The sequence below is a fragment of the Emydura macquarii genome, unplaced genomic scaffold (genome assembly GCF_026122565.2).
Source record: "Emydura macquarii macquarii isolate MOO-44397 ecotype Brisbane River unplaced genomic scaffold, CSIRO-AGI_Emac_v2 contig_431, whole genome shotgun sequence".
In the NCBI taxonomy this organism is placed as follows: Eukaryota; Metazoa; Chordata; order Testudines; family Chelidae; genus Emydura; species Emydura macquarii.
In genome coordinates, this window is record NW_027130568.1 from 11202288 (window position 1) to 11226740 (window position 24453).

Here is a 24453-nt window from a genome sequence, read left to right on the forward strand (position 1 = left end):
ATTTAGAAACAAAGAAGTCCTACACTTACAAGGAGTAGGACAGTAAATTCTTCTCTCGGGAGTTTTATACCATGTCTATCCCCACAATATCTGAGCATCTCGGAGTAGAAAAATAAAATGTGGTGATGCATCCTTGATATTGTCCTCTGTCTCTCATTCCCATTTTGATGTGATGGTGATTGGAATTTTAAAAATTGATTATTGTTACTTTACCTTAATTGTGTGTCTTTTTGTAATGGTAAACAATTCCATAGCAGAGGAAGAAATTAAATGGGCTGAAATAACTAGGTGACAAGACTGGTGCTGGTGTAGGGAGGCTATAATGAGTGTCACATAATCAATTTTGGATTTCTGTAAATACTCAGCATGCCCACCATTGTTAGGGGGAAAGTAGAATCTGTCAGTTGAATGTCAATGATTTAGAGAGTTTTCTAGCAGTATAAAAGCAGGAGAGTAAAGAACTGACTGTCGTCTTTGCGTAAAAATAATGGAACATGTAATTGATTAAAAATTGTATTCAGCAAATGGGTGGCTGCTGTAAAAGAATAAGCAGAAATATGATCCTAACTAGAAACAGTGAGTTTACATAATTCTTCAGTTGTCCAGTTTGGTTTCTATAAAAGGCTTTAAATAACCCATGTTTGGTGGTACTTGTATGTGAAATGAACTTCTTTTGTTCTGTGTTGAGATGTGACTTGATGGATAAATGTATTAATGAGTAAAATTCATTTGTGTTGCTCTGTTAAATGCTGTTCTGAAATGTGCTATGAAAAATACATTGTGCTATGAAAAATATAGAAAATCTATGCCAACTAGTGAAATGTAGCAAGTACAGCCTAACAGGAAAAGCTGTTTATGGCTTCACTGAATTAAAAGCAAGAAACATCTGCTATTTTTCTTATCTAATATATGACTTGATAACTAATAACATTTTTAAAAGCTTGGAAATTTTTCACTTGACAAGTGAGGAAAAATGTATGTGTAGTTTGTGAAGAGGAAGTAAACCTTCACAAATGAACTACAAGGAACTATGTGTTTAGTCTGTACCTGCTGGTGAATCAGTTGCTGGTTTTGTTAATACATGGTCTAGCCACTGGGTGTCTCTGTTTTTCTTGTATGGAAGAAACTCACCTGATAGACGATAGGGGTGGAAAGTTCTTATTCTTCTTAAACATTTAAACATAGACATTTTATTAAAGCAAATTAACCTCATTCCATTAATGAAATATCATGTGCCTCCCATATGCCATCTCTGGTGAAATATATAAAAAGATGGATATTCTACTTTGTTTTTCCATTGACTGCAATGTTTTAGAAAAGTACAATTGAGAGAAAAGCTCCTTAGTAAAGATTATGCTTTTGGTTACTTAGTGTAAAAGTACTTAATTGACTTTGACACTAATCTATAAGGCTTCACTGAAATTTTGTTTGACTAATCCATATTCAGCTGTATTAGGAACTGGTACAGTCATGTGAAAGCTTAAACTTCGTTGTTGTTGTCATCTTAAAGATGTAATGGACTTGTAAAGTGGGCCTCTGATTTGTGGGAACAGTTTTTCATGTGTAGTGAACTGTCCTCAAATTTTCTTTTTATCTACTCTCAATTGCCAGGAAAAAGCACAAGTTAATTAGATTTTTACCAAAGCACTGTTAAATAACTGTGTACAACCTCTGCATACATTACTGAATATATATTCAGGTTTCTTGCCAGATTTAATCTGACATTGTAGCAAATTGATTGTAGTTTTACTGACAAATTAGTGCTTTCACTGACAAATTAGGCAGGAATGTACTAATGAGAATGGAAAGCTTCTGTTTTACTCAGATAATTGGTGAAGAGGAAGAACAGCTGACTGTGTGACAGTTGTACAGTAATAAAATGAAGCATATGACATTTTGCATACAGTTTGTCAAAACGTATTATCTCTGTGTATGGCAATGGTTCTCTGTAGTTAATATTTTCAATTCATTATGCCTAGGTACTGCAAGGGTCTCTCTACAGGGGATGATTCTACATGCGTTTGCCGCAATTCTTAATCATAGTCGGGTGAGTTAAGGTTGAATCTCTGTCCTTAACTCGGAATTTTCTTGCTTTTATGGGTTTTAAGTTATTCCATTGACACATTTATATTAATACATATAGGTCCAAATTTAAAAAAGAGATTAGTGATTTTGTTTGCCCAAGTTGAGACATCGAAAAGGGGCCTGAATTTCAGAAAGTGCTGAGTGCACATACTTTGAAATTCCATAAGATCCCTACAGGGAGCCTTGGATTGCCACCTGAAATCAGTAGTCACTTCTGAAAACTCAGGCAATAGAATATAACATGCCACCTTTTTGAAATACTATTTTTTCATAAATAAGTAATGAGTGCATTATCTGCAAGTGTAGTGAGAAGTTCAAGCTAATCTCCAAGCAGGTTACAATACAATTAGTTCAGCAAAATCGCAAACCCAGAGTAATACATGAAACACCACTTTTTTCTTTCAGGACCGTTATGAAACCACAATGTCTGTTTATAAAAAAGGTTAATTACATTGACAAAGAGGTCAGCTGCATCACCATATGCATTTTTTTTGTATATGTATGAATTTGCCATTTTGCCAAACTAATTGTATTTTATCTTGCCTTCAAATTAGTTAGCATATCTTCTCATATTCGTTCTAAATAAAGAAGCAGTCAAGCACTGATTTATGTAAATAGGCCTAACATATTTCAAGAAATCCAATGATATATTCTTAGTACAAGTACAAATGCACTAAAACAATGTTATAGTTACAACTTAAAACCTACAAATGCAAGAGTTCAAGCTGAAACTGCCCCTTAACTTGCCCATTGTGCTTAAGTATTGCAGTACTTTGCCAGTTCACTAGAGACTTCTCTGCAGACCCTAGGCATAGTGTCTTAAGGACAGGGTTTAGTCTTAAAGAGCATATTATAGTGTTATAAATGTAAGTTACCAGAAACTTATTTAATAGTCACCTACTCTTTCTTCCTTTTAACTTAATTATTCACTGATGCAACAACTTACAAAAAAATAACTTCATAAGTGCTTCTGTATTAAAGGAATTATGATTGGATATTTAAAATAAGAATCCCACTGAATTAGTGACAAGTATCCAATCTACTGTATTTACTCTTTTTACCTGGTGTATAATGAAAACTTTTGGAGCTTAAATATCTCGGTGCGTTTTTGATTGCACCAATATCACACAGTTTAAAATAAACTTCAAACTGAAAGGCTGTGTTGCTCCATTTATACTACTGTTAATGCATAAAGGTAAGCTTACTGTAGTATGGTGTGATAAACTATGAAAACAGATTATGTAGAATGTTAACAGGGACGAAATGTTGCTGTTAAGAAATATTAACTTCAGACTCTTCTTTCAAAAGGATTTTTGGACCCCGAAAAGAAGCTTTTTTCTCATCGGATATTGTCAAGGGATGAATGTATTGATCCATTTTCTAAAACTGGGAATCTTAGGTACGTATGGGGGTCTGAAACTTATTAATCAATAATGCAGGAGAGGAAATGAAGGCAGAATGTTGGGAATAAGTATTAAAGGGAAAAATTGTCTTTATCCCTCCTGTACCCCTTAAATCTATGCCTTCACAGAGAGCAATAAAACTGAGAGATGCTAGCTGCTATGTACAGGCTCCATCTATTTTATACTTCAGTGAGTGTTACAGCCTGTAGTGTTCAAACAAGATAATTTAGAGTCTGACATTCAGTGATGACCTCTGTTTTCAGATGTTTCCTGCCTGCAGATAATTGCAACTAAATTTTTCCCCTACCATGATTTCATCCTGTGGTTCATTTAATGATATAATTTGTAAATTTTATATTGAAGAAATTTAGGCTAAGATTTTCCCAGATAGAACTAGACTCCTGAGTCCATGATCTGATTTTCAAAAGTGCAGAACCACCCAGCAATTTCATTGATGATCAGTACATTTGAAAACTGCAATGCAGTGCTTAAATTAAGTACCTTTTAGGCTCCAATAGTCATATTGATCCTGATGGGGTGGGGGGAGGGTTCATTACAGGAAATCATATTGTGGGTATATTTTTGGATCTGTTCTGTGACCAGTAAATACCAAGACTTCTTATTTAGATATAATCTCTGTGGAATGAATAAGTGTGACTAAGTTACTGTATGTGATACTGCTCCTACATCTTTATTCCTGAATTATTTTGTATTTGGGTAGAGACTGTAACCAAGAAGGGTATTTCTGAATAGCTAATTTGGTCTAACTTTTGAAGAATTTAGTCTGAAATTTAGTGTAAGACACTATGTATACACAGTTATAAACTTTGGAGGGCTCTCATTTTTGTCCACTGGAACTGAAGGGGATGGACAAAATTCAATTGCTGTTTTTTATGTTTTTAAGACTTTTGTGTAACTAGCTTAAAAATTCTTCCTAATTGTTCATAAAACTTCTAAAAAACACAAAAAGATGATTGGTAGAGTAACCAGTAAGAAGAGCTTCAGATTGTATGATAACTGTTACAGGTAAATTAATTGACTTATCAAGAGTCCTAATGAATACGTTGATTTTCAGAAATGATTGTTTAGTGTTCATGCCCATTTGACACACACAACTAACTAGAATGTCAACCAAGACTATGTTTTAAATAGTAATTTTAACAGAAGTAAAAACAAGCCACTTCTTTTTCTTTTAGAAATCTCTTCCCATGTGGGGACTCCATGGTTTGCATTATTGATGATCGAGAGGATGTTTGGAAGTTTGCACCCAATTTGATAACTGTAAAGAAATATGTATACTTTCAGGGTATAGGCGATATTAATGCACCACCAGGATCAAGGGAAGCTCAGATGAAAAAGAAGGGTAACTCCATTTTATTAATTTACTTACAGAGCAGCCGTTGACTAACAAATCTGTTCTTAAAACATTGCTGTCAATAAATGTGCTGATTTAAACAGGGAGGTAAACAAAACAATTCTAACAAATTGTTTAAAAATAACAAACCCCTAATAGTGGGGTTTTCAATGTCTATCAAACTCATCCATTTTACATTTGACAGAGAATTTTATTTACAGCAGTCTTAAGAGGATATAATAAACAGTGGAAGAACAGATGCCACAACAGTGGTTTTTACCTGGGAAAATAGGTCTGAAAAGATGATACCTGGGAAGACCCAATATACCCAGGATTTATTGAAACTTGTGGAAGTAACTGGAAAGGAACTTACTTTTTTTGCAGTTGGGTATTTTAGAAAGAAGCTTTTATTTTAGTATAGTTAGTATTTTGTATGTATTTAATTCCTGTTGAGTCTGTGTGCCATTTTTTTGCCATTCTTACCATCAAGAAATTAATTAAATTCTGTGTTATTTTACTCTGATAAATGTTCTATGTGGTTAAAAGATATAAAAATGGAATGAATAGACTGACTTAAGCTGCTTCTCAAAATATGGTATGAGATCGGAATACTGTAGTGGCAGTAATGGTGATTAATGGCGGTCAAGTCACATGTATGCCTTTTTATACACACCCTTACTAGTCATTCCTGCCAAGAATATTAGCTGCATTTGTTTGCTGCTTGGTTGATTTGATATCTTTCTCATTACAGACAGCTGCCCAAAAACCTGTCAAAGATATTTGTAGCATAATCCTTTTCCTGCAAATGGGTCCATTGTTCTCGTTTGTTGCGTCTCACAAGTTCCTTCATAAAGGGTTTGATCAATATATTTTAATGATAGTAAAAATATATATATTTTTTCAATTTCTAAAGCATTTTCTTGATAGTGTATTCAAGTAGTTCTGAAAACAGATAGTAGAAAAAATATGAGCAGAACTTGCAAGCTCATAGAGAAGACCATCTTATGGCTATTGCTCTGGATTGGAACTCTAGAAATATGCTTTTTCCTCTGTGACCTTTGGCAAGTCACTTTTTTTTTTTTAATGCTTCAGTTATCCATCCAAGGGGGAGTGAACTTGCTTACCTAATAAGATAAAGACATTAAATTTTGTGAAGTAGTCAAATAATATGATGGTGAGAGCAACATAAACTGGGATTTTCAACAGACTTAAGGGAGTTAGACACCCCACTTCTATTACATTTCGATAGAAGTTGGGTGACTATAAATATCTTAAGTCCTTTGAAAATCCCAACCATAAGTATTCAGGTACATAGATATGTTTAGCTGTAGGTTGAACACATTTTTAATTTATGGGGGAGAAGAAGGATATTGTTTCTGAAAGCATAATTGAAAGTTAATCTATTTGGAAAGATAAAACAGGAAACGTTTATCTTGCACTTTTTTTTTGTGTATGTTCAGTAAATCATTCTTCAAAAACAACTGAACCATCTGATCCAACAGTGGTAACAGCAAAAGACTCTGAAGAAGCAAAGAATGTTACATGTGTGGAAGAACAAACCAATGGTCTTAGGAAATCTACAAAAGAGATGTGTACTACAAATGGTAGTAACTTTGTGAGCAGCGAAACTTCTGACTGGGGGTTGAATTCCAATGATAAATTAAATATTAGAGACTCCTTAAGTGATACCATTGATCACAAAACAAATGCTGCAGTCATTAATGATTTGGCAAGTGTTAAGGAGTCTCAGGTTTCTTCAGAACAAGATGATAGGACAGTTGCAGAGAAGCAGCAGACCCATGACAAGGCAACAAATGACTTGGACTTTGAACTGTCGAGTGACAGTGAAAGTGACAGTGGATTAGATGCTAGGAAGTCGTCATCCTCTTCTGCCTCAGATAGTGAAAACGAGGGAAAGAGAAGCTGGAAAAAATCAAAGCAGCCAGTACAAGATGAAAATTTGCATCAAGAATGTTGCACAGATGTGAGTGGGGGAAAGGATGGTCAAGTGAACCATTCTGTGGAGGCGACAGCTCCACATAGTGTGTATCCTCATAAGACAGTTGATCTTGAAATGCAAGAAGAAAGCGAACAGGTCAGCCTTTGTGATCTGGGAAATGGGTGTGCAGACAAGAAAGAAGCAGAGACAGAATCCCAAAATAGTGAGCAGTCTGGGATTACAATGGGTGAGTCTTTAGATCAGAGTATGGAAGAAGAGGAAGAAGAAGACACGGATGAAGATGACCATTTAATATACCTCGAAGAGATCCTTGTTCGGGTGCACACGGATTATTATACCAAGTATGATAAATACCTGAAAAAGGAGATTCATGAAATTCCAGACATAAGAAAAATAGTACCTGAATTGAAAAGCAAAGTATTGGCAGATGTTACCCTAATATTTAGTGGACTCTATCCAACAAATTTCCCTATAGAAAGAACCCGAGAGCATTATCATGCTACAGCGCTTGGAGCTAAAATTACAAAGAACTTAATACTGAATGCTGATGATCCCAACAAGGCAACCCATCTGATTGCGGCAAGGACAGGTAAGTAGGTGAAATGTATCAGTCTTCTGTTAATGACAATACTGTTTTCACTCATAATTTTAATTACACAAAAAGCTTGTTGAAGACTTGTTAAAGATTAAATGTGGGCCTTGATACTCTTGTCATCGTTAATGTTGATTTTAAATTATAGTTGGGAAATAGCTTAAAGATTTCCTGCAAATCATTTTTAAAGGCCTTGCATCCTTTTTGCTTCTTTAGGATTAAGACTGTTTTTTAAAAATTGTTTTTCTTTTAAAATACTAAACATCAGATCAGTCATTTCCTGGTCTTGAGTGTGTCAAATGGGAAGTGTATTGTTAGCTTTCAACCTAAGGGCAGAGGTGCTGGTTGATCAACCAAGATGTTGTTCCAAAATTAGTTTTTTGGTTTTGTTTTTTTTGTTAATAGGTGTAAACAAAGAGAAGCAAGTGATAAGCCGTTGTGATTTAAAGTTCTCCTCTTAATTGCTAAACTTTCATTTTGTTTCTTGTGATATTGTCATTTGACTTCAGTCTCAGGTTATCCTTGTCTTCCAGGCTAAACAGGAGCTGATTTCTTAATGTGTTTAAAAAATCAAGAAAAACTTTTAAAAAGTAAAACTAAAACACTTTTTAATTCCTCTTTATACACCATAAAGAAACAAAGAACAATAGTCCAGTTTTTCCAGTCACCTTTGATTTGTTTTCCTAGCCTGCAGTTTCTTACAAGCTTAGAATATATGCAAAAATAAACATTAATTTCATTTCAAAGACTTACAGTATAAACACATCATAGTATATTTTTGTTAGCTTGATGTAGGTTTTTCCACTTAAAAGTATAACTTCAATGCAAGCTCCTACTATCATTTCAGCTTTAATAATCCAACCAGATCAGTCTTCCTCTTTTTCTTGAGCAAGAAATATAATATTTGTCTCATTCATCATGAGTTCTGCACTGAACATTTAAAAAAAAAAAGTGGTAATTTCTGGGTTCATAACGTTTGGTGTTTTTTTGTTTTGTTTTTTTGGCACATCATGGCAAAAAACATTTTTGCTGAACTTGGTTTAAGTGGTTTAAAAACTGTTTGGCTGGATGAAAGATGATTAAGGCCCTGTCTTCACTGTCAAAAAAGGGGTGTGATTACAGTGGGATAACTAATTTGGATTAACTATCTCATTGTAAAATCTTAATGGAGACAAGGTGCAGATAGCTTTTACTGTGATTTAGCCAGGTGAGATATCAATGGGCAGGCTTTGTGTGTAGTGTTGATCTTGGCAAGCTACATTGTGGTAAAAGCTATTTGTGCCTCATCTCCATTAGAATTTCACTACAAGATAGAAACCTGTGTTAGTTATCGCATTGCAACACATGCCTTTCTTGGCAGTGAAGGCATAGCCAAAGTGTCCAGATTGGGAACAGTTTTAGATTGACTGGAGTTGGGGACTCCCAGGTCTTGCAGGTGAGCTAGTTGGGACTGTGAATTCATATAATTCTCAGTTTGTGAATGTGTTTGGTACACACTTCTGAAAACTTTGGTCACAGTATTTTAATATCCCTCATGCTCTGCTGTAGTTGCTATTGATCAGATAGATCTTAGTCTGAGAATTGCGCAGATGTCAGTGCAGCTCCATCAGCTAAGAATGAAACACAAAATGTGAGTCACATTCCACTGGAAATGTAAAAGACTTGATAGGTTAATTTAGTGATTTTTATGAATAAAATACTGTCATGTTTCTTCAGGGTTTTCCATTGCAGATTCCAAATGACAAAATTTCTCAGTTCAAATGGGCTTTACCTCTTATAGCCACTAATCTGTTTGTTCTTGCAGCAAAGCAGTAGTCCTGAATTTATGACCAAAATATTTCCATTACAATTGAGCTCAAGATAATTACACATTTGCATTTGCAGCACAATAAAGAAGCTGGGGTAAGGGGAGAATAATGCTTGAATGTTTATGACTGAATAAGTGTTGAAGAAAGAATACAGGACACATAATAACTTGATTTTTGTATATGTTGTTGTTTTTTTCCTGATGGTGCAAAGTAAAAGCTCAAAAATAAAAGCTCAAAAGTAATAGCTCAAAAATAAAAGCACTGTTACAGACTGTGGACTGACTGGCTAGGCAGCAGTTTGGCAGAAAAGGACCTGGGGGTTACAGTGGACAAGAAGCTGGATATGAGTCAACAGTGTGTCTATTGCCAAGAAGGCTAATGGCATGTTGGGCTGCATTAGTAGGAACATTGCCAGCAGATCGAGGGAAGTGATTATTCCCCACTATTCGGCACTAGTGAAGCTTCATTTGGAGTACTGTGTCCAGTTTTGACCCCCCCCCCCCCCCCTACAGAAAGGATGTGGACAAATTGGAGAGAGTCCAGCAGAGGGCAACAAAAATAATTTTAGGGCTGGATCACATGACTTTTGAGAGGCTGGATCACATGACTTTTGAGGAGAGGCCTAGAGAACTAGGCTGGTTTAACTTGCAAAAGAGAAGAATTGGGGGGGGATTTGATAGCAGACTACCTGAAAGGGGGTTCCAGGGAGGATGGAACTAGGCTGTTTCTAGTGGTGGTAGGTGGCAGAACTAGGAACAATGGTCTCAAGTTGCCGTGGGGGAGGTCTAGGTTAGATATTAGGGAAAAGTTTTTCACTAGGAGAGTGATGAAGCCCTGGAAAGGTTACCTAGGGAGGTGATGGAATCTCCCTCTTTAGAGGTTTTTAAACTGTGGCTTGACAAAGCCCTGGCTGGGATGATTTAGTTGGGGTTGGTCCTGCTTCGAACAGGGTATTGGACTAGATGACCCTCCTGAGATCCCTTCAAATCCCTTCTATGATTCTAATCCACCATTGGTAGGAAGACCAAGTTTTGAAAGGCTATATAAAAGTGTGGAGAGAGAAACTAAGTATTTTTGTCATAATAATATGCATATTCTACCCTGTCTGCCTTGCTGTTCCATAAGGATGAAGAGGAGGGGAACGAAGATTCAGTTCTCTGGAAAAAGTACTTATGTATTTTGTTATCTAATTGGTAGACCTAGGTATAAAAAACTTGTTCTATGGGGTTGTTGTGCATGCTGTCTGTGCTGCTTTCCATTGGTTAAACTAGCTGTTTTATTTACCACTGATTTACTTGCTGATGATTTTATAGAATTTTAATGTAACTGCTTAATGAAAATAAAGATCTCCTGAAGTTTTTGAAAAATTGAGAGATACCAAGAAGAAACTTTTTAATATCTGAGGAAAAATAGTGGGAAAATATGCTCTTCTAAGTGGAGTTAAGTCAACTAACACCAGACAGTGAGAAAAATGCATTTTTTAAATGATATGGCTTTAAAATCTTGATTTTAAGACTGTATTTTGGTGGCTGATAGTTTCCCTTTCCTTCTCATAAATTCTTACTGGATTTTATCTTCTAGTTCAAGCATTCTTTCTGACTGCCAAACTCTGCTGCACTGTTGTTCAGCCAGACTAGGGTTGTCTTAATTTCCCTCTGCTGCTGTTTGGCAGAGCTATGTGGCACAGGAGTTGTCTGAAGACTCAGGAAGACTGTCATAAGTTTACAGTGAAGAAGGCTGTCTTTGTGATCATATAAGCTAGAAAATCAATAAAAACTTCAGGTCTGCAGAAGTAGATTGCATATGTCCCCATCCTCACCAAGGGAAGCTTCCCATTCTCCACTGATGAGAGGATATTTTTAACCTCATCTGACTTTGAGATGAGAACCCAGATCCCCAGACTTTTCACTCAATAACATAATTTAAAACGCAAAAAACAAACAAATTAAAGTTATTTTGGTAATGTTGGTGGTTTCAATTATTTTACTCTAAATATTTCATTTACCGCAAGAGTAAATATGTTATTGCTTACAAATGAGTACTCCAAGTTCTGTGTTTTATGTGGCATTTCTGCATACTTTGGTGACTTTAACTTTGCAAGCTTGTAAGAAAGAACATAAGAGTGGCCGTATTGGGTCAGACTAATGGTCTATCAAGCCCAATATCCTGTCTCTGTTAGTGGCCAGTGCCAGATGCTTCAGAACAGAATGAACAGAACAGAGCAGTTATCAAGTAATCCATCCCGTCATCCCATCTCAGCTTCTGGCAATCAGAAATTTAGGGACACTCAGCATGGGGTTGTGTCCCTGAACATATTGGCTAATAGCCATTGATGGACTATCTTCCATGAATTTATCTAATAGCTTTTTTTTTTTTTTAACCCAGTTATACTTTTGATCTTCACAGCATCTCCTGGCAATGAGTTCCACAAATTGACTGTGTTGTATAAAGTATTTTCTTGTTTGGTTTTAAACATACTGCCTATTAATTTCATTGGGTGACCCCTGGTTTGCATGTTATGTGACGTAGTAAATAAAACTTCCCTATTCACTTTCTTGAAACCATTCATGATTTTGTAGATCTTTATAATATCCCCCTTTAGTCATCTCTTTTCTAAGCTGAACAATCCCAGTCGTTTTAATCACTCTTCATATGGAAGCTGTTTTATACTCCTCATAATTTTTGTTGCCCTTCTCGGAATTTTTCAAGTTCTAATACATCTTTTGAGATGGAGTGATCAAAAGTGCATGCAGTTTTCAAGATGGGGGCATACCATATATTTATATAGTGGCATTATGATATTTTCGGTTTTATATACCACCCTCCCCGCCCCCCACACACACACACAGAGAATTCTAGTAGATTTGTGAGGCATAATTTCTCTTTACAAAAGCTGTGTTGACTCTTCCTCCAACATATTGTGTTCATCTATCTAATAATTCTGTTCTTTACTGTAGTTTCAGCCAGTTTGCCTCATACTGAAGTTAGGCTTATCGGCCTGTAATTGCCAGAATTGCCTCCGAAGCCTGTTTTAGAAATCGGCATTGCATTAGCTATCATCCAGTCATGTAGTACAGAGGCTGATTTAAGCGCAATAGGTTACATACCACAGTTAGTCGTTTTGCAATTTCATATTTGAGTTCCTTCTGAACTTATACCATCTGGTCCTGGTGACTTATTTAATTTACCAATTTGTTCTAAAACTTCCTCCACTAACACCTCAGTCTGGGACAGTTCCTCAGATTTGTCGCCTAAAACCAGTGGCTCAGGGTAAATCTTCCTCAATCCTCTGCAGTGGAAACTGATGTAATAAATTCATTTAGCTTCTCTGCAATGGCCTTGTCTTCCTTTGGTGCTCTTTTTGCAAGGTTATTGTCCAGTGGTCCCACTGATTTTGACAGGTTTCCTGCATCTGAGGTACTTTTTGTTTCTTTGTTTTGCCTTTTTGCTCTTTTACTTTGCTCTTTAGCCATGGTGGTGGCATTTTGGTCATCTTACTCTTCTTTTGGTTTTGTTTGTTTGATTTGGGGTATATATTTAGTTTGAGCCTCCATCATATTGTTTTTAAATAGTTTCCATGCATCTTGCAGACATTTCACCCCTGTGACTGTTCCTTTTAATTTCCCTTAACTAGCTTCTTCATTTTTGTGTAGTTCTGCTTTTTGAAGTTAAATTCTATTGTGGTGAGTTTCTTTGGTATTTTCACCCCTACGAGGATGTTAAATATAATTACATTATGGTTGCTATTACCAAATGTTTCATCTATATGCACTTCTCAAACTAGATCCTATGCTTCATTTAGGACTAAATCAAGAATTGCCTTTCCCCTTGTGGGTTCCAGGGCTAGCTGCTCCAAGAAGCAGTCATTAATGGTGTCTAGAAATTTTATCTCTGCATCCTATCCTGAGGTGACAGGGACCCAGTCAATATGGGGATAGCTGAAATCCCCCATTATTATTTTTTTGGTTTTTTTGGTTTGTAGCCTCTAATCTCTCTCTGTGTGTTTCATAGTCACTGTCACCGTCCTGGTCAGGTGGTTCATAGTATAGTCCCATTGCTAGACTCTTACTAATGAAACATGGAATTTCTGTGCATAGAGATTCTGTGGTACAGTTGGATTCATTGAAAATTTTTACAATATTTGACTCTATGCTTTCTTTCACATACAGTGCCACTCCCCCACTACTGTGACCTACTCTGTTACTCCTGTATATTTTGTACCTGGTGTTACTGCGTCCCATTGATTATCGTCATTCCACCAACTTTCTGTGATGCCTATTATATCAATATCCTCATTTAATACTAGGCACGCAGGTTTACCTGTCTTACTATTTTAGACTTCTAGCATTTCTATGCAAGCACTTATAAAATTTGTCAATATTTAATTGTCTGCCTTCATGTGATGTAATTTAAAGTATTCAATATAACTCTCTACTACTTTAAGTACTGTCACTTTTTAAAAATACATTTTTGTCCCAGCTACTTCCACAATCATAAACACTCCAATTTTGCTTGAACAAAAATAGGTTCTATCTTTTGGTAATACCCACTTTTATAGAATCTGTTCTTAGTTGTACAAATGTCTCTGCTGACCCTTAGGCATGCTGACCCTTAGGCATGAATGCCCTTCCTAATCTAGTCTGTAATCACAAACCTCTCCTTCAAAACTCTCCTTAACACTTGCCTCTGCTGTGATGCTTATAATAAATCATGCAGCCAATTCCGTGGCTTGGTTGAGTGGGTGTCAGGGATAGCAGATTTCTTCTGTGTGGGAGGGGGGAGGGGGGGGTTGGATGTTTGAGCCATGGTGTTGTTCAGTAGCTAATGTACCTACAACATCTCTTAATCATTATCTTTCTCTTCCTTCTCACTTCCCTATAGTTTTATACTTACTGTGTCTTGCTTCAGATTAGATTAACTATCTATCAAAGGGTAATGTCTTCCTGTGTGTACATTCAGCACTTTGTCCAATAAGGCCTTGAATCTGTTTGGGAATCTGTTCGGAATATTTGATCACTGCCACAGTGCAAATGATACTTAGATTTTATTTTGTGTGTTTCCTTGTGTAAAAAGTAAACTTTAGAAGTATTTTCTTGGCTCTATTACATATAAACACTCCACAAAATTATTACAAAAAATTTGCATCAGTTTCCAGTTCTGGTTTTTCTTGAAAAAAAGTGTGCAGATAACTTCTGGACATATTTATTGTGTTGCTTTGCAAAATTTCCTTCTGTGGTGTAATGCTATCTCTTTTTAATTGAAAGTATCAGTATTATTCAAGGCTAGGTAGAGAGTAAGGCTACAGCTACACTGACGGCAGCAAAGTCTCTGCCGTCAGATCTATTTCTCTGGATTGACTCAGCGGTCATTGTAGACCTGCTCAGTCGATCCAGAAATCAATGTACTAAGACCACCTTCACCAGTGGCATAGCGCTGCGTCGACGGGAACACGGTTCCCATTGGCGCAGTTCAGTGAAGATGGCGCGCAGAAGAGAAGCAGAGAAGTTGACGGGAGTTACGCAAGTTTTTTGCGTAGCTTGCGTAACTCCCGTTGACTGTTGCCGAATCTGGGTCTATGACACATAATACATCATAGTGAAACATTTTGGGGGCTTTTTTGTTGTTTCTGGAATGTATAATTTCACTACTAATATAGTTTTGTTAGGCGTGTATGGTATCTTTTTTTCTACAAAAAAAAAAAAAAAGTGTGAGTAAATAAGAACTCAGTTTCCAAAACTGTTTAATCACAAATGTCTTAAGTGACTGCACTTCCTTCAGTGAATCATCCACTACTGTTAGCTTAATATAAATATTAGGTTTAACTTTAGGTTTTAATTGTATTAATATACTTCTTCATAATATGTGAACTGAATGTATTAATACTTGGAAAACTAATTAACAATACTGTATTTGAACACCATTGCAAAATAAATGGGCCTTCTCTGTATGGAGTGTTACTTCATAGAGAGAATTGTTCATCTTTACAACCTAATGATCAGGAATGTAGTCCTCCACAACTATTTAGAAAATTCCCATAGCAATGGTGGAAAAGAGTTCTTACATTAAAATAACACCATTGTACCGTCTTCCGCACACCAGCTGCAGAACATTTGAGTAATACAACCTGTATATGGCTGTGGAGTTAATTATTTCTCTCCTAGATACAGATAGAAATGATTGTACTATACATCTTTTTACCCTTCATAACAACTATTGACAAATGGACCAAAAGACGAGAGGTGTCTTTGAGATTTGCAGGTAATTGTGGCTGGCAATTAGTTGAATTACAATGCTGGTTCCTTACATAGTATATATTAAGTGACAAAACAAGTAATATGCTTGGAGGCATTTTGCAAAATGAAGTCCATGACAATAAACAGCAACAAGGGCTCCAAGGACACTGGAATGAAGTTAGGAGTCTAAAACATAAGTTGTGCACTTCATTAGAGGAGCTGATAAGCAGATGAAGATGTAAAATGCTAGCTGGACCTTTGTTTGGTGTCTAGTGTTTTCTTGAGACTGAAACAAAATGAGAATTGTATACATTCTTAGATTGTAAACTCTTTGGGGTGGGCACAGACATCTACCTTTGTCTCCACAAATCTATCACAGCAGAACTCTGATCCAGATCAGGGCATGTGGTACTACTGTAAAATAATTTAATTATCCACACTTACACACAGTGACTTTTTGGCATGTGTCTTTGATGTCTCCTTATTTTATCTGAGATAGGTGAGACAGCCCAAGGGACATCACCTTACTGTTTGCCATATAATGGCAGAGCATTTATGAGCATTTGCTGAAAACTTGAATGTTTCCTTTTAAATGTACAGTGGGTTTCTGTACATAGTGCTATGCAGTCTGACAGCCTTTTTTCTTTTTTGTGGCTGTGTTCTATTTGAGCTTATTTTACCACAATCAGTTTTGGGTAACTTTTCTGTTACTCTGAGGTAATAGTACCCCTAATTTAACCCCTTGCTTAATAAGGATCTAAAAAAGAAATTAAGTGTGTGTGTGTGTAAGAATCTGATATCTAAAGAGAAGATCTTTATTTTACTTAAGTAATAAGAAAGCATCTGCAGCTACGTGAACAGATATTGCAAAGGCTATCAATCCTCATGCTTCAAAGCAAACTGATAATCCTCTGATGCGGGAAAGTAGTTTCTCCACATAATTTCTCCCAGCCAGATGTAGTCTATAGATTTTTATGCCATCTTTTGAAACATCTGGCATTGGCTATAAGCAACAATTTACTGAACTGGGTGGACCATGTTGTAGCAATTTGTTTTCACATATTTATAAATTTCACAAAATCAACTGTTCCCATTGTTTCAGTGGTCTCTGAAGAAATATGAATAGGCTTGGCAGAATTCTACTTTTCATGATTTTTTATAAATATTTCTAACTTTGACGGACACTTGATTATTTTTTAAGCTTTTTAAATTATTTTATGTAGTTAATTTTCTGCAACTATGAAAATTTAGCTGGCTGAGCATCAGACAGTTATTTTAAAACAATATAGGTTGATATTCAAAGAGTTAAAGCTTCATAACCATTAAAACACAAATTGTCAACATCACTTCAAAATGTACAGAGTAATAGCCTTAAATCAGATTGAGTTCTCAAACAGTATTTTTTTTTCTTATCATATGTGTAAAATTCTATTATTGATTTAAATTGTTTTTATTGTTTCCGGGTGGATGGTGAAATTGACAATTTATAGATTTTAAAAAATCTAATCTTTCCAAGCCTAAATATGAAATGCTTTGGTTGGCTTTCTTCACTGAGCGTTAGCTAAAAGATAAAGCTGTGCAGTTTCTTGACAGGGCTTGTATCAGGCAATATTGGGGTGGTAGTAAATGGGACAGTGTCAGTTAATTTGTTTAGGCCCCAAAATTTTCCTTCCTTTTAAAAAGCAGAATAAATTTAGTGATCTTTTCACCAATTTCATCCCAAGTTTTTCACCAGTCACAAAATATTATGCAAAGCTATAGGACTTTAGAAAGCTACATGACAAGGATTTAATATATGCTGTGTTGTTGTAGCCATGTCGGTCCCAGGATATTATACAGACAAGGTGAGTGAGGTAATGTTTTTAATTGGACCAACTTCTGTTGATATGAGAGGTAAGTTTTTGATCTTACACAAAGCTCTTCAGGTTTGGGAATTTAGTAACATTCATTTTGTGAATGGGCCATACAAAGATATATCAAAATTAGAAGTTTAGTGAAATACCTAAGTGGTACTTAGAGATCAAACTGCAATATGAACTGGAATTCTTTTACTTCCACTTATTGTCAACAAATCTTGTATTCCTCTTAAGTTTGGCTCTTCTGATTCATTATAAGTGCATTGGGTTCTTTCATTTACAGTGTATTGACAGGGCCAGAGCAGTTACACTTTGGAGATAGTCTGAAGAGGTATGCCAGTCTACCATCTGGTTTGGTTTAATACCTTTTTAAGGGGTGTCGGATTCAATATATCTTCAACACAGGTCTGTGGACATATATCATGAATTGCTCAGATTGAGCTTAAAAAGTCCAACTTTTGTACTGCATTTAGCTTGGACAGTGACTATATATAAGTGAGTTCACTTTCTGGTACTCTTACACTAACTCAGTGATGCACTGTTGAAGTTGCAAAGGCTGCGAAGGGATGGTGACCTGTGAATTTAGTGAGAATTTAAAAAGGAGAGAATCATGGAATGTTTTTGTTAGTTCTAGTTCTGTAAAACCTTTTTTTTGCAAAACATAACTGAGCTTGTGTCGCTCTAATAGTCCAGCTATCACTTTTCATAAGCACTTAATTCAGTTAGGGCAAAATTCTAAAGTCTTTAATTAGTTTTAAGTAGTTTTTTCTTAAGATGCCATTGTTGTATAAAAGCTTCAGAATCTGACTGTTAACGAATGTAGATATGTTTACTTATATGTCACAGACCCCAGCTGTCTGAAGAGGGGAAATATTCAATTTGCTCTAGAAACAGGGTAGAGCCAACTGGTAGAGCAGCTAAACATTTTAAATAATATTGAAATCTATAGTAAATTTGGCCATAAAAATAAAGTTTAAAATCTTATTAGTCATTCAAACCACTGCAATATTTAGTCTCTTTTGAGTTTTAGATGTGCCAAAATAATCTTTTTCAAAATACTTGTCCAGAGGACTAGAACAATAAAATTATAACCTGAAATCACCAATACAAACTTTTATTGCATTGTGTTGCTTTTATTATTTATTAGTTACAAATTGAGTAGGTTTTGTCTGCAGTCGTTCTCTTTGCACCCTTTTAAACTAAAAGAAATAGTAGTGCAATTGCTGTTTCCTTGCTTCTGTTGCTAAGACATCAACAAAGCAGCTATGAGAAAGACATTGTTTTCTATGTATTATGTCCCATGTTGTCATGCTCCATAAGTCTGTCATGCTTTTCTTTACAAAAGATAGTTAATAGCCTGGATTCATTTTTTATGCCTAAAATGACATCTGAGTTGTGCTTTTATCATAGACCTAAAAATATTTATTTTGCCATTTGTGATTGCATTCTGCTTGAAAAGTCTACCAGGATAAAATTCTAAGCATGATCATGAAGCTGTGTCTGAATGGAAAGGTTTCATGGATGCACAGAAACAACTCTGTGTCTTTAGTTGCAGAGATAAATGATGTTTATAAGCCCAGAGCTGTTATGTTTTCTAGTAGCAGAATGTATTAAAAATAATAGACAACTTTTATTAAAACTGCTATAAGCTTTATCTCCTTTATTACTGCAATACAGAATTTAAAAGTAAGCAATCCCTTCCCAATATTATATAATTGCAGTTCTGCCCCTCTGAAACCAATATGACTTCCTGTAGTGTTTTTTCATCATAACATATAAACTGTCCTTGCCTACCTAGCTGCTTTTTTTTCCTCTTTACTTCTCGAAGGGATAGATTCCAATCCATTTGAAGCTTAACAGTTACTTGATGGTGGATGGGAAAGAGAAGGTAAACTGCAAAATAAATAAATCTATAAAAAGTAATTAATGAGAGCTGAAAAATCTAGCTGGCTGAAAAGGTTGTTCCTCACCACTTCAGAAGTGTTACCAGTTGGAGGGTCTAGAATATTTTTTCTTGTGGACTAATGCTCTGTGAGTGGACCTAAAAGTAAAAAGTGCCCAGGGGGCGTTATGGCTCATATAGTTCATTCATGCATCTGACAAAGTGGGTTGCAGCCCACAAAAGCTTATGCCTGCAGAAATTTGTTGGTCTTTAAGGTGCTACAGGACTCTCGTTGTTTTTGCTATATGGTAATACTTTCTCTCTGTCCAATTAAATTGACTTTCACTAAGTTTCACTCTAGGAAGGTCATGTATGCATTAAATACTTTAATTATCCTTGTCTAAGTGAAATCTTGAGACAGCAGTCCCCAAAACAGCCTCAGTTTATTCAGTGTTCATTGCATCGTTCCATATTTTCAGTTTTCTGTATGATACAGATTATTGTAATGGCTATGCATAACTTAATTGTAGAAGCTGTCAGGGAGGAAGCTGGAAGTTTTGATGGCCAGGTGGGGGACAGTTAGAGTTTTCGGGCCTGGAGCAGCATCATTAGTGTTTAGACTCAATCCCCTGTAGAGGTGAATGGGAGATGCTCGCATCTCTGTGGTACTGTTTCAGGTTTTCTACAGATTAAAGACATCATTAAAGTTTGTTTTTATTGCTTTCTTCACAACCCTGTCTAAAAATAATTTTTTTTTTTTTTTTTTTTTTTTTTTTAAATGAAAGGTTAGGTACTGGAGCACAATTCCATGGGAATATGTGATTCTACAGAATTCTGGAATATGTGGAACCCTGAATGTGGCTGAACTAAATTTTTTCCATTCAGTGGGAGCCTGACACATGCTCTCCATAAACTTATCTCTTCTAAAAATGTGTCGGAAAATTTCTTCTCTTGAATCCCTTACAAATGAAAATGAGATTGCACACACTGGTTAACAATCATGAGGGACCTGGGCATTTTAAGTGCAGGCAGTTTAGGACTTCATGCATGCCACAAATCTTGGGCATCTCTGGTGAACCTTATTCATGGAATCATAGAAGATTAGAGTTGGAAGGGACTTCAGGAGGTCATCTAGTCCAACCCCCTGCTCCAAGCAGGGCTAACCCAACTAAATCATCCCAGCCAGGGTTTTGTCAAGCTGGGCCTTAAAAAACCTCTAAGGATGGAGATTCCACCACCTCCCTAGGTAACCCATTCCAGTGTTTCACCACTCTCCTAGTGAAAATTATTTTCCTAATACCCAGTGTAAACCTCCCCCACTGCAACTTGAGACCATTGCTTCTGGTAACTTAAACTCCCTGAACACAAAATTTAATATGTCCAAAATAGCACAACTAGTCTCCTTGTTTATACCTAGTACAAGAGACTGCATCATCCTAGTCCTCAAGCTTTTTGCCAGCTTCTTGTTTTTAATCAAGATAAAGAACAGCTTCCTGTTCTTCATCAAGAACTTATTCCTCTCATTCTTTTAGGCCTCTTCCTGTTTGCCTGCTTAATTCTAGCTCCCTTTAAATATACATTTTCTTCCCTTTCTCTTACAGTAGGCTGGAGAGCTCCTCTCACTTTTTACTGTCTGGAACCACTGCTTCTTTCCAAATCCTCTCTCTAATAATCTGAATCTCTGTTTCTCCCACAATCTTTATGCTCTATTTCCACTGAAATATAGTCTCTGTAACTGGCATTTAATGAACTTTGTGGTTTTAACATATGTAATCTTTGGTATTTCAAAAGTGCCTATTACTATTAAAAATAACATTTCAACAGGGGCTGCCTGCATGGAATATTGCAAATTACCTAAATTATAATATACTGAAACATTGAGAATTTTATGACTGAAGCTTAAGTTAAAAAATGTATTTGAATCAAAACATAAGAATGGTCATATTGGGTCAGATCAATGGTCTGTCTAGCCCGGTATTGTCTTCCAACAGTGGCAAGTGCCAGAACCTTCAGAGGTAATGAATAGAACAGTGCAATTATTGAATAATCCATTCCCTGTTGTCCAGTCTCTGCTTCTGGTAGTCAGAGGTTTAGGGACACCCAGAGTGTGGGTGCATGCTATACTTACTATCTGTGTATTAAATGTGAATTATCTCTGTATGCTGACTTATTTTCTTCATGTTTTTAAGAGAATTGGTTTTGGCAGTCTACAGTCGCATGCACAGTAAGCATTTGTTGATGTCAGCATTGTTGGAGCTGTAATGCATAAGCTTCCAGATACTCTACACCAGCCACACAGTATTTTGTTTTATGCCTGGCATAAATTAAAATGAAGCATTTTTAAGTTATTAGAAAGCCCTGACAATGCACTACTTTGATGCTTAGTTTTTTGTCATTCTTATCTTTAATTGTTGGATTCTTGTCTTAACTTGGCAACCTGTATTTCTTATTATTGGGTGAGAGATTTAAATAGTTTTGGTTCTTCAGCTATTAATCCTGGAACTGTGAAATTTGCTGCCACTGATATATGGAAAAAAACATATATCTGTGGAAATGTTTCTGTTGGTTAATCTAAAAGTGCAGCTGAAAAAATCTCATTAGCTTCTAAAAGGGAATTTTAAAAAGAATCTCCCTAACCTTTGTTTTCTTTTCCCTTCCTTCTGATGAAGAAAAGTGGGGAAAGGGCAGTTCTACCATTTTTACTCTGCCAACAGGCTTAGTATTTTATGTTGCAGGAGAGTAATTGTACATTTATAAGAGTGCTTTAATGCCGAGGAAGGGAGGATAGAGCCTGTTGTGGTTGAAGAGAGGCTCTGGGTAAAATTTTGATACCTAGCTCTTTGCTGTGGACCACAGTTATATTCTGCACAGCTGTTGAAATTCCAGATTTTGTCCTTCCTTTGGCAAATACCACAAGTGAAGTAGAATTGTTAGCTGCTAGTTATGCAGATAAATTACCTGAGAACTAGGCTGAAACCACAAAATTAATTTAATTTGTGGTTTCAGGCAGGCTTAAGTCCAGACCTGGAGAGCAGGAACTATTACTTTTTGCCTCTCTTCTTCCTCCCCCAGCTCCCTATGCTTGAATTACTTGTAAGCCTCCCCACCCCCTACTTTTAGGGCCTACCTCAGTTCTGACTTATTCAAAGGTGCAGGGTGGGAGGCAAGTTTTGGCCCCCTTAATTCTCCCTGCATGGCCACAGGAGCTGCAGGGAGAGCAGCAGCAGTCTACTGATACCCCATTGGGGAAGAGGTTGTCCTTCAACCATAGCAGGTCCCGCTGCCTTGGCTCAGTGCTTCACTGGTGGATCCTGGGCTCTGACACCCCACTCTGCATCAGTCTCTTCCTCCTGACAGGAAGCAAGAGGTGCTGCCAGATGCCATAGCCAGCTGCTCAATAGAAGCCTGCTGCATTTCATCACAAACACTCCTCCTCCATCAATGGGCTGGAGAGAGACAGATGGGTTTGGGAAGGTGGGTGGAGATGAGGGGACTGGAGGGGCCAAGGACTAGGGGACCTACAAGAAGGAAAGAGGGGAGAGAAAGGGAGCTATTACCAAAGGGGACATGGGGGATAAGAGGGCAAAGACCAGGCTCTGCCCCTTCTAGGACCTCTGCAGTGGGGCGAGGAGTCTGGGGGGTCAGAATGGAAGGGGGGAGGGCAAGGAAAGGCGGAAGGGGTATTACAAGCAGGAGGTGAGCTGGGGGTGCTTAGTGGGTGCACCAGGCTGGGGAAAGCAAAATTAGAGGTGAGGACAGTAGGTGGGGATGGGCAAAAGGCAGATGGATAGAAGGGGTGCTGTGGTGGGTGTGGAAGAGGCAGTTTTCACTGGGGAAGAGGCAGGGCAGAAGATGGGGTAATGGTTAAGGGAGGATGGGGCAGTTAGGGATAGGGGAAGAGGCAGTGCAGAAGGTATGCATGGGTAGAGGCAGAGGGGAGAAGACAGTTTTGTTGAAGACTTGGCTGAGCAGCACAGAGGATGCTAGCACAGGAGCTAGCTAAAGGATATCCTGGCATTTTTCTCCATGTTGCCTGCGGAACCGTCTGCATTCATTAAGGGCCCCCTTACTTTTTCCCCATAATTTGAGTACTGCTGTATCTTCTTTTAAATTTGGCAGCATTGATTCATAACGACTCAATCCGTCTCTTTGTGAGATGCTAGATTAGGGATTCTTAAATATTTAAATACCCAACCTTCTCATGGGACCAAATAAGCAGAGTAAATTAGATTGTGTTTTGCTGTTCTTGAGTTGTGTGTATCCATGACACAGAATCTCAGGTTTTCTATGTGGCACTGACAGGCCAGCAACAGAGAAGTTGCTGTTTTTAAGTGTGTTGTCCTTCACTTTAGAGGGCTGATTTGTAGCGTAGAGGGAACATTTGCCAAAATATTATTTTTCTGGTTATGCTTTACATGGCATCTACCATCCCTAACACCATCCCATTTATTTCCACTGTCTATATAATATTTATAAGTATTTCATAGCATTGTAAATATGTATCTGATCTCACACCACGTGCCAATGCGGACAAAGCTTTTGGCATTGGCAGCACATATTGGGCAATGGCCACTAATGGAATGGCAATGTGACAACCATTTTTAATGTCATTGTTCTTTAGATAAGATGTGACCAAACAAATAAAGAACATGAGAATGGTCATATTGGGTCAGACCAATGGTCCATCTAGCCTAGTGTTGTCTTCCGATAATGGCCAATGCCAAATGCTTCAGAGGGAATGAACAGAACAGGGCAGTTATCGCATGATCCATCCCCTGTCATCCAGTCCCAGCATCTGGCAGTCAGGCTTGATAAACTATGCAGGTGTTTACAAAGTGTAAATTAGGCAGAACTTTCAGATGTCTGTCAGAGCTAGATATAATTTTTCCAGAATAGAGCTTCATATTGTGTTCTCCCCACCCCCGTGTCTATTTATCATTAGTATTTATTCGTGAATCAGTGGCAGGTTGCAATCTCTCCATTCTCCCAGGATTAGAACATTTGTGTTTATCTCTTCTTGATGGAAAGTTTTTGGTGTTTTTATTTAGTAATGGTCATACTTGCTTTATTACATATTTCAGACATTGGGGTAAAAAGCCCTTCTTAGTGTTTCCTGTAATATTAGTTGCATAGTCACTCATCTCTGGATTTGAAATATGCTTGATTTCTCCCAGTTTACACCTCAGGGTTAGTCACTAATTTGTGTATTTGGGAGTTTGCCTTGCATCTGCACTATAATGAAGTAATTTAATTGATCATGATAGTTCTCTAGAGAGATCT

General features: G+C 36.9%; 1 protein-coding gene across 1 annotated transcript in view; it reads left to right on the forward strand.

Moving 5' to 3' along the window:
- The window catches only part of CTDP1 (CTD phosphatase subunit 1), a 176067-nt gene that overhangs the window by 24402 nt on the left and 127212 nt on the right, over positions 1-24453 (forward strand). The window contains exons 6-8 of the mRNA XM_067537538.1: positions 3394-3484; positions 4685-4851; positions 6303-7391. Coding sequence (XP_067393639.1) covers positions 3394-3484; positions 4685-4851; positions 6303-7391 — 1347 coding nt within the window. The remainder of the gene's footprint in view (positions 1-3393; positions 3485-4684; positions 4852-6302; positions 7392-24453) is intronic.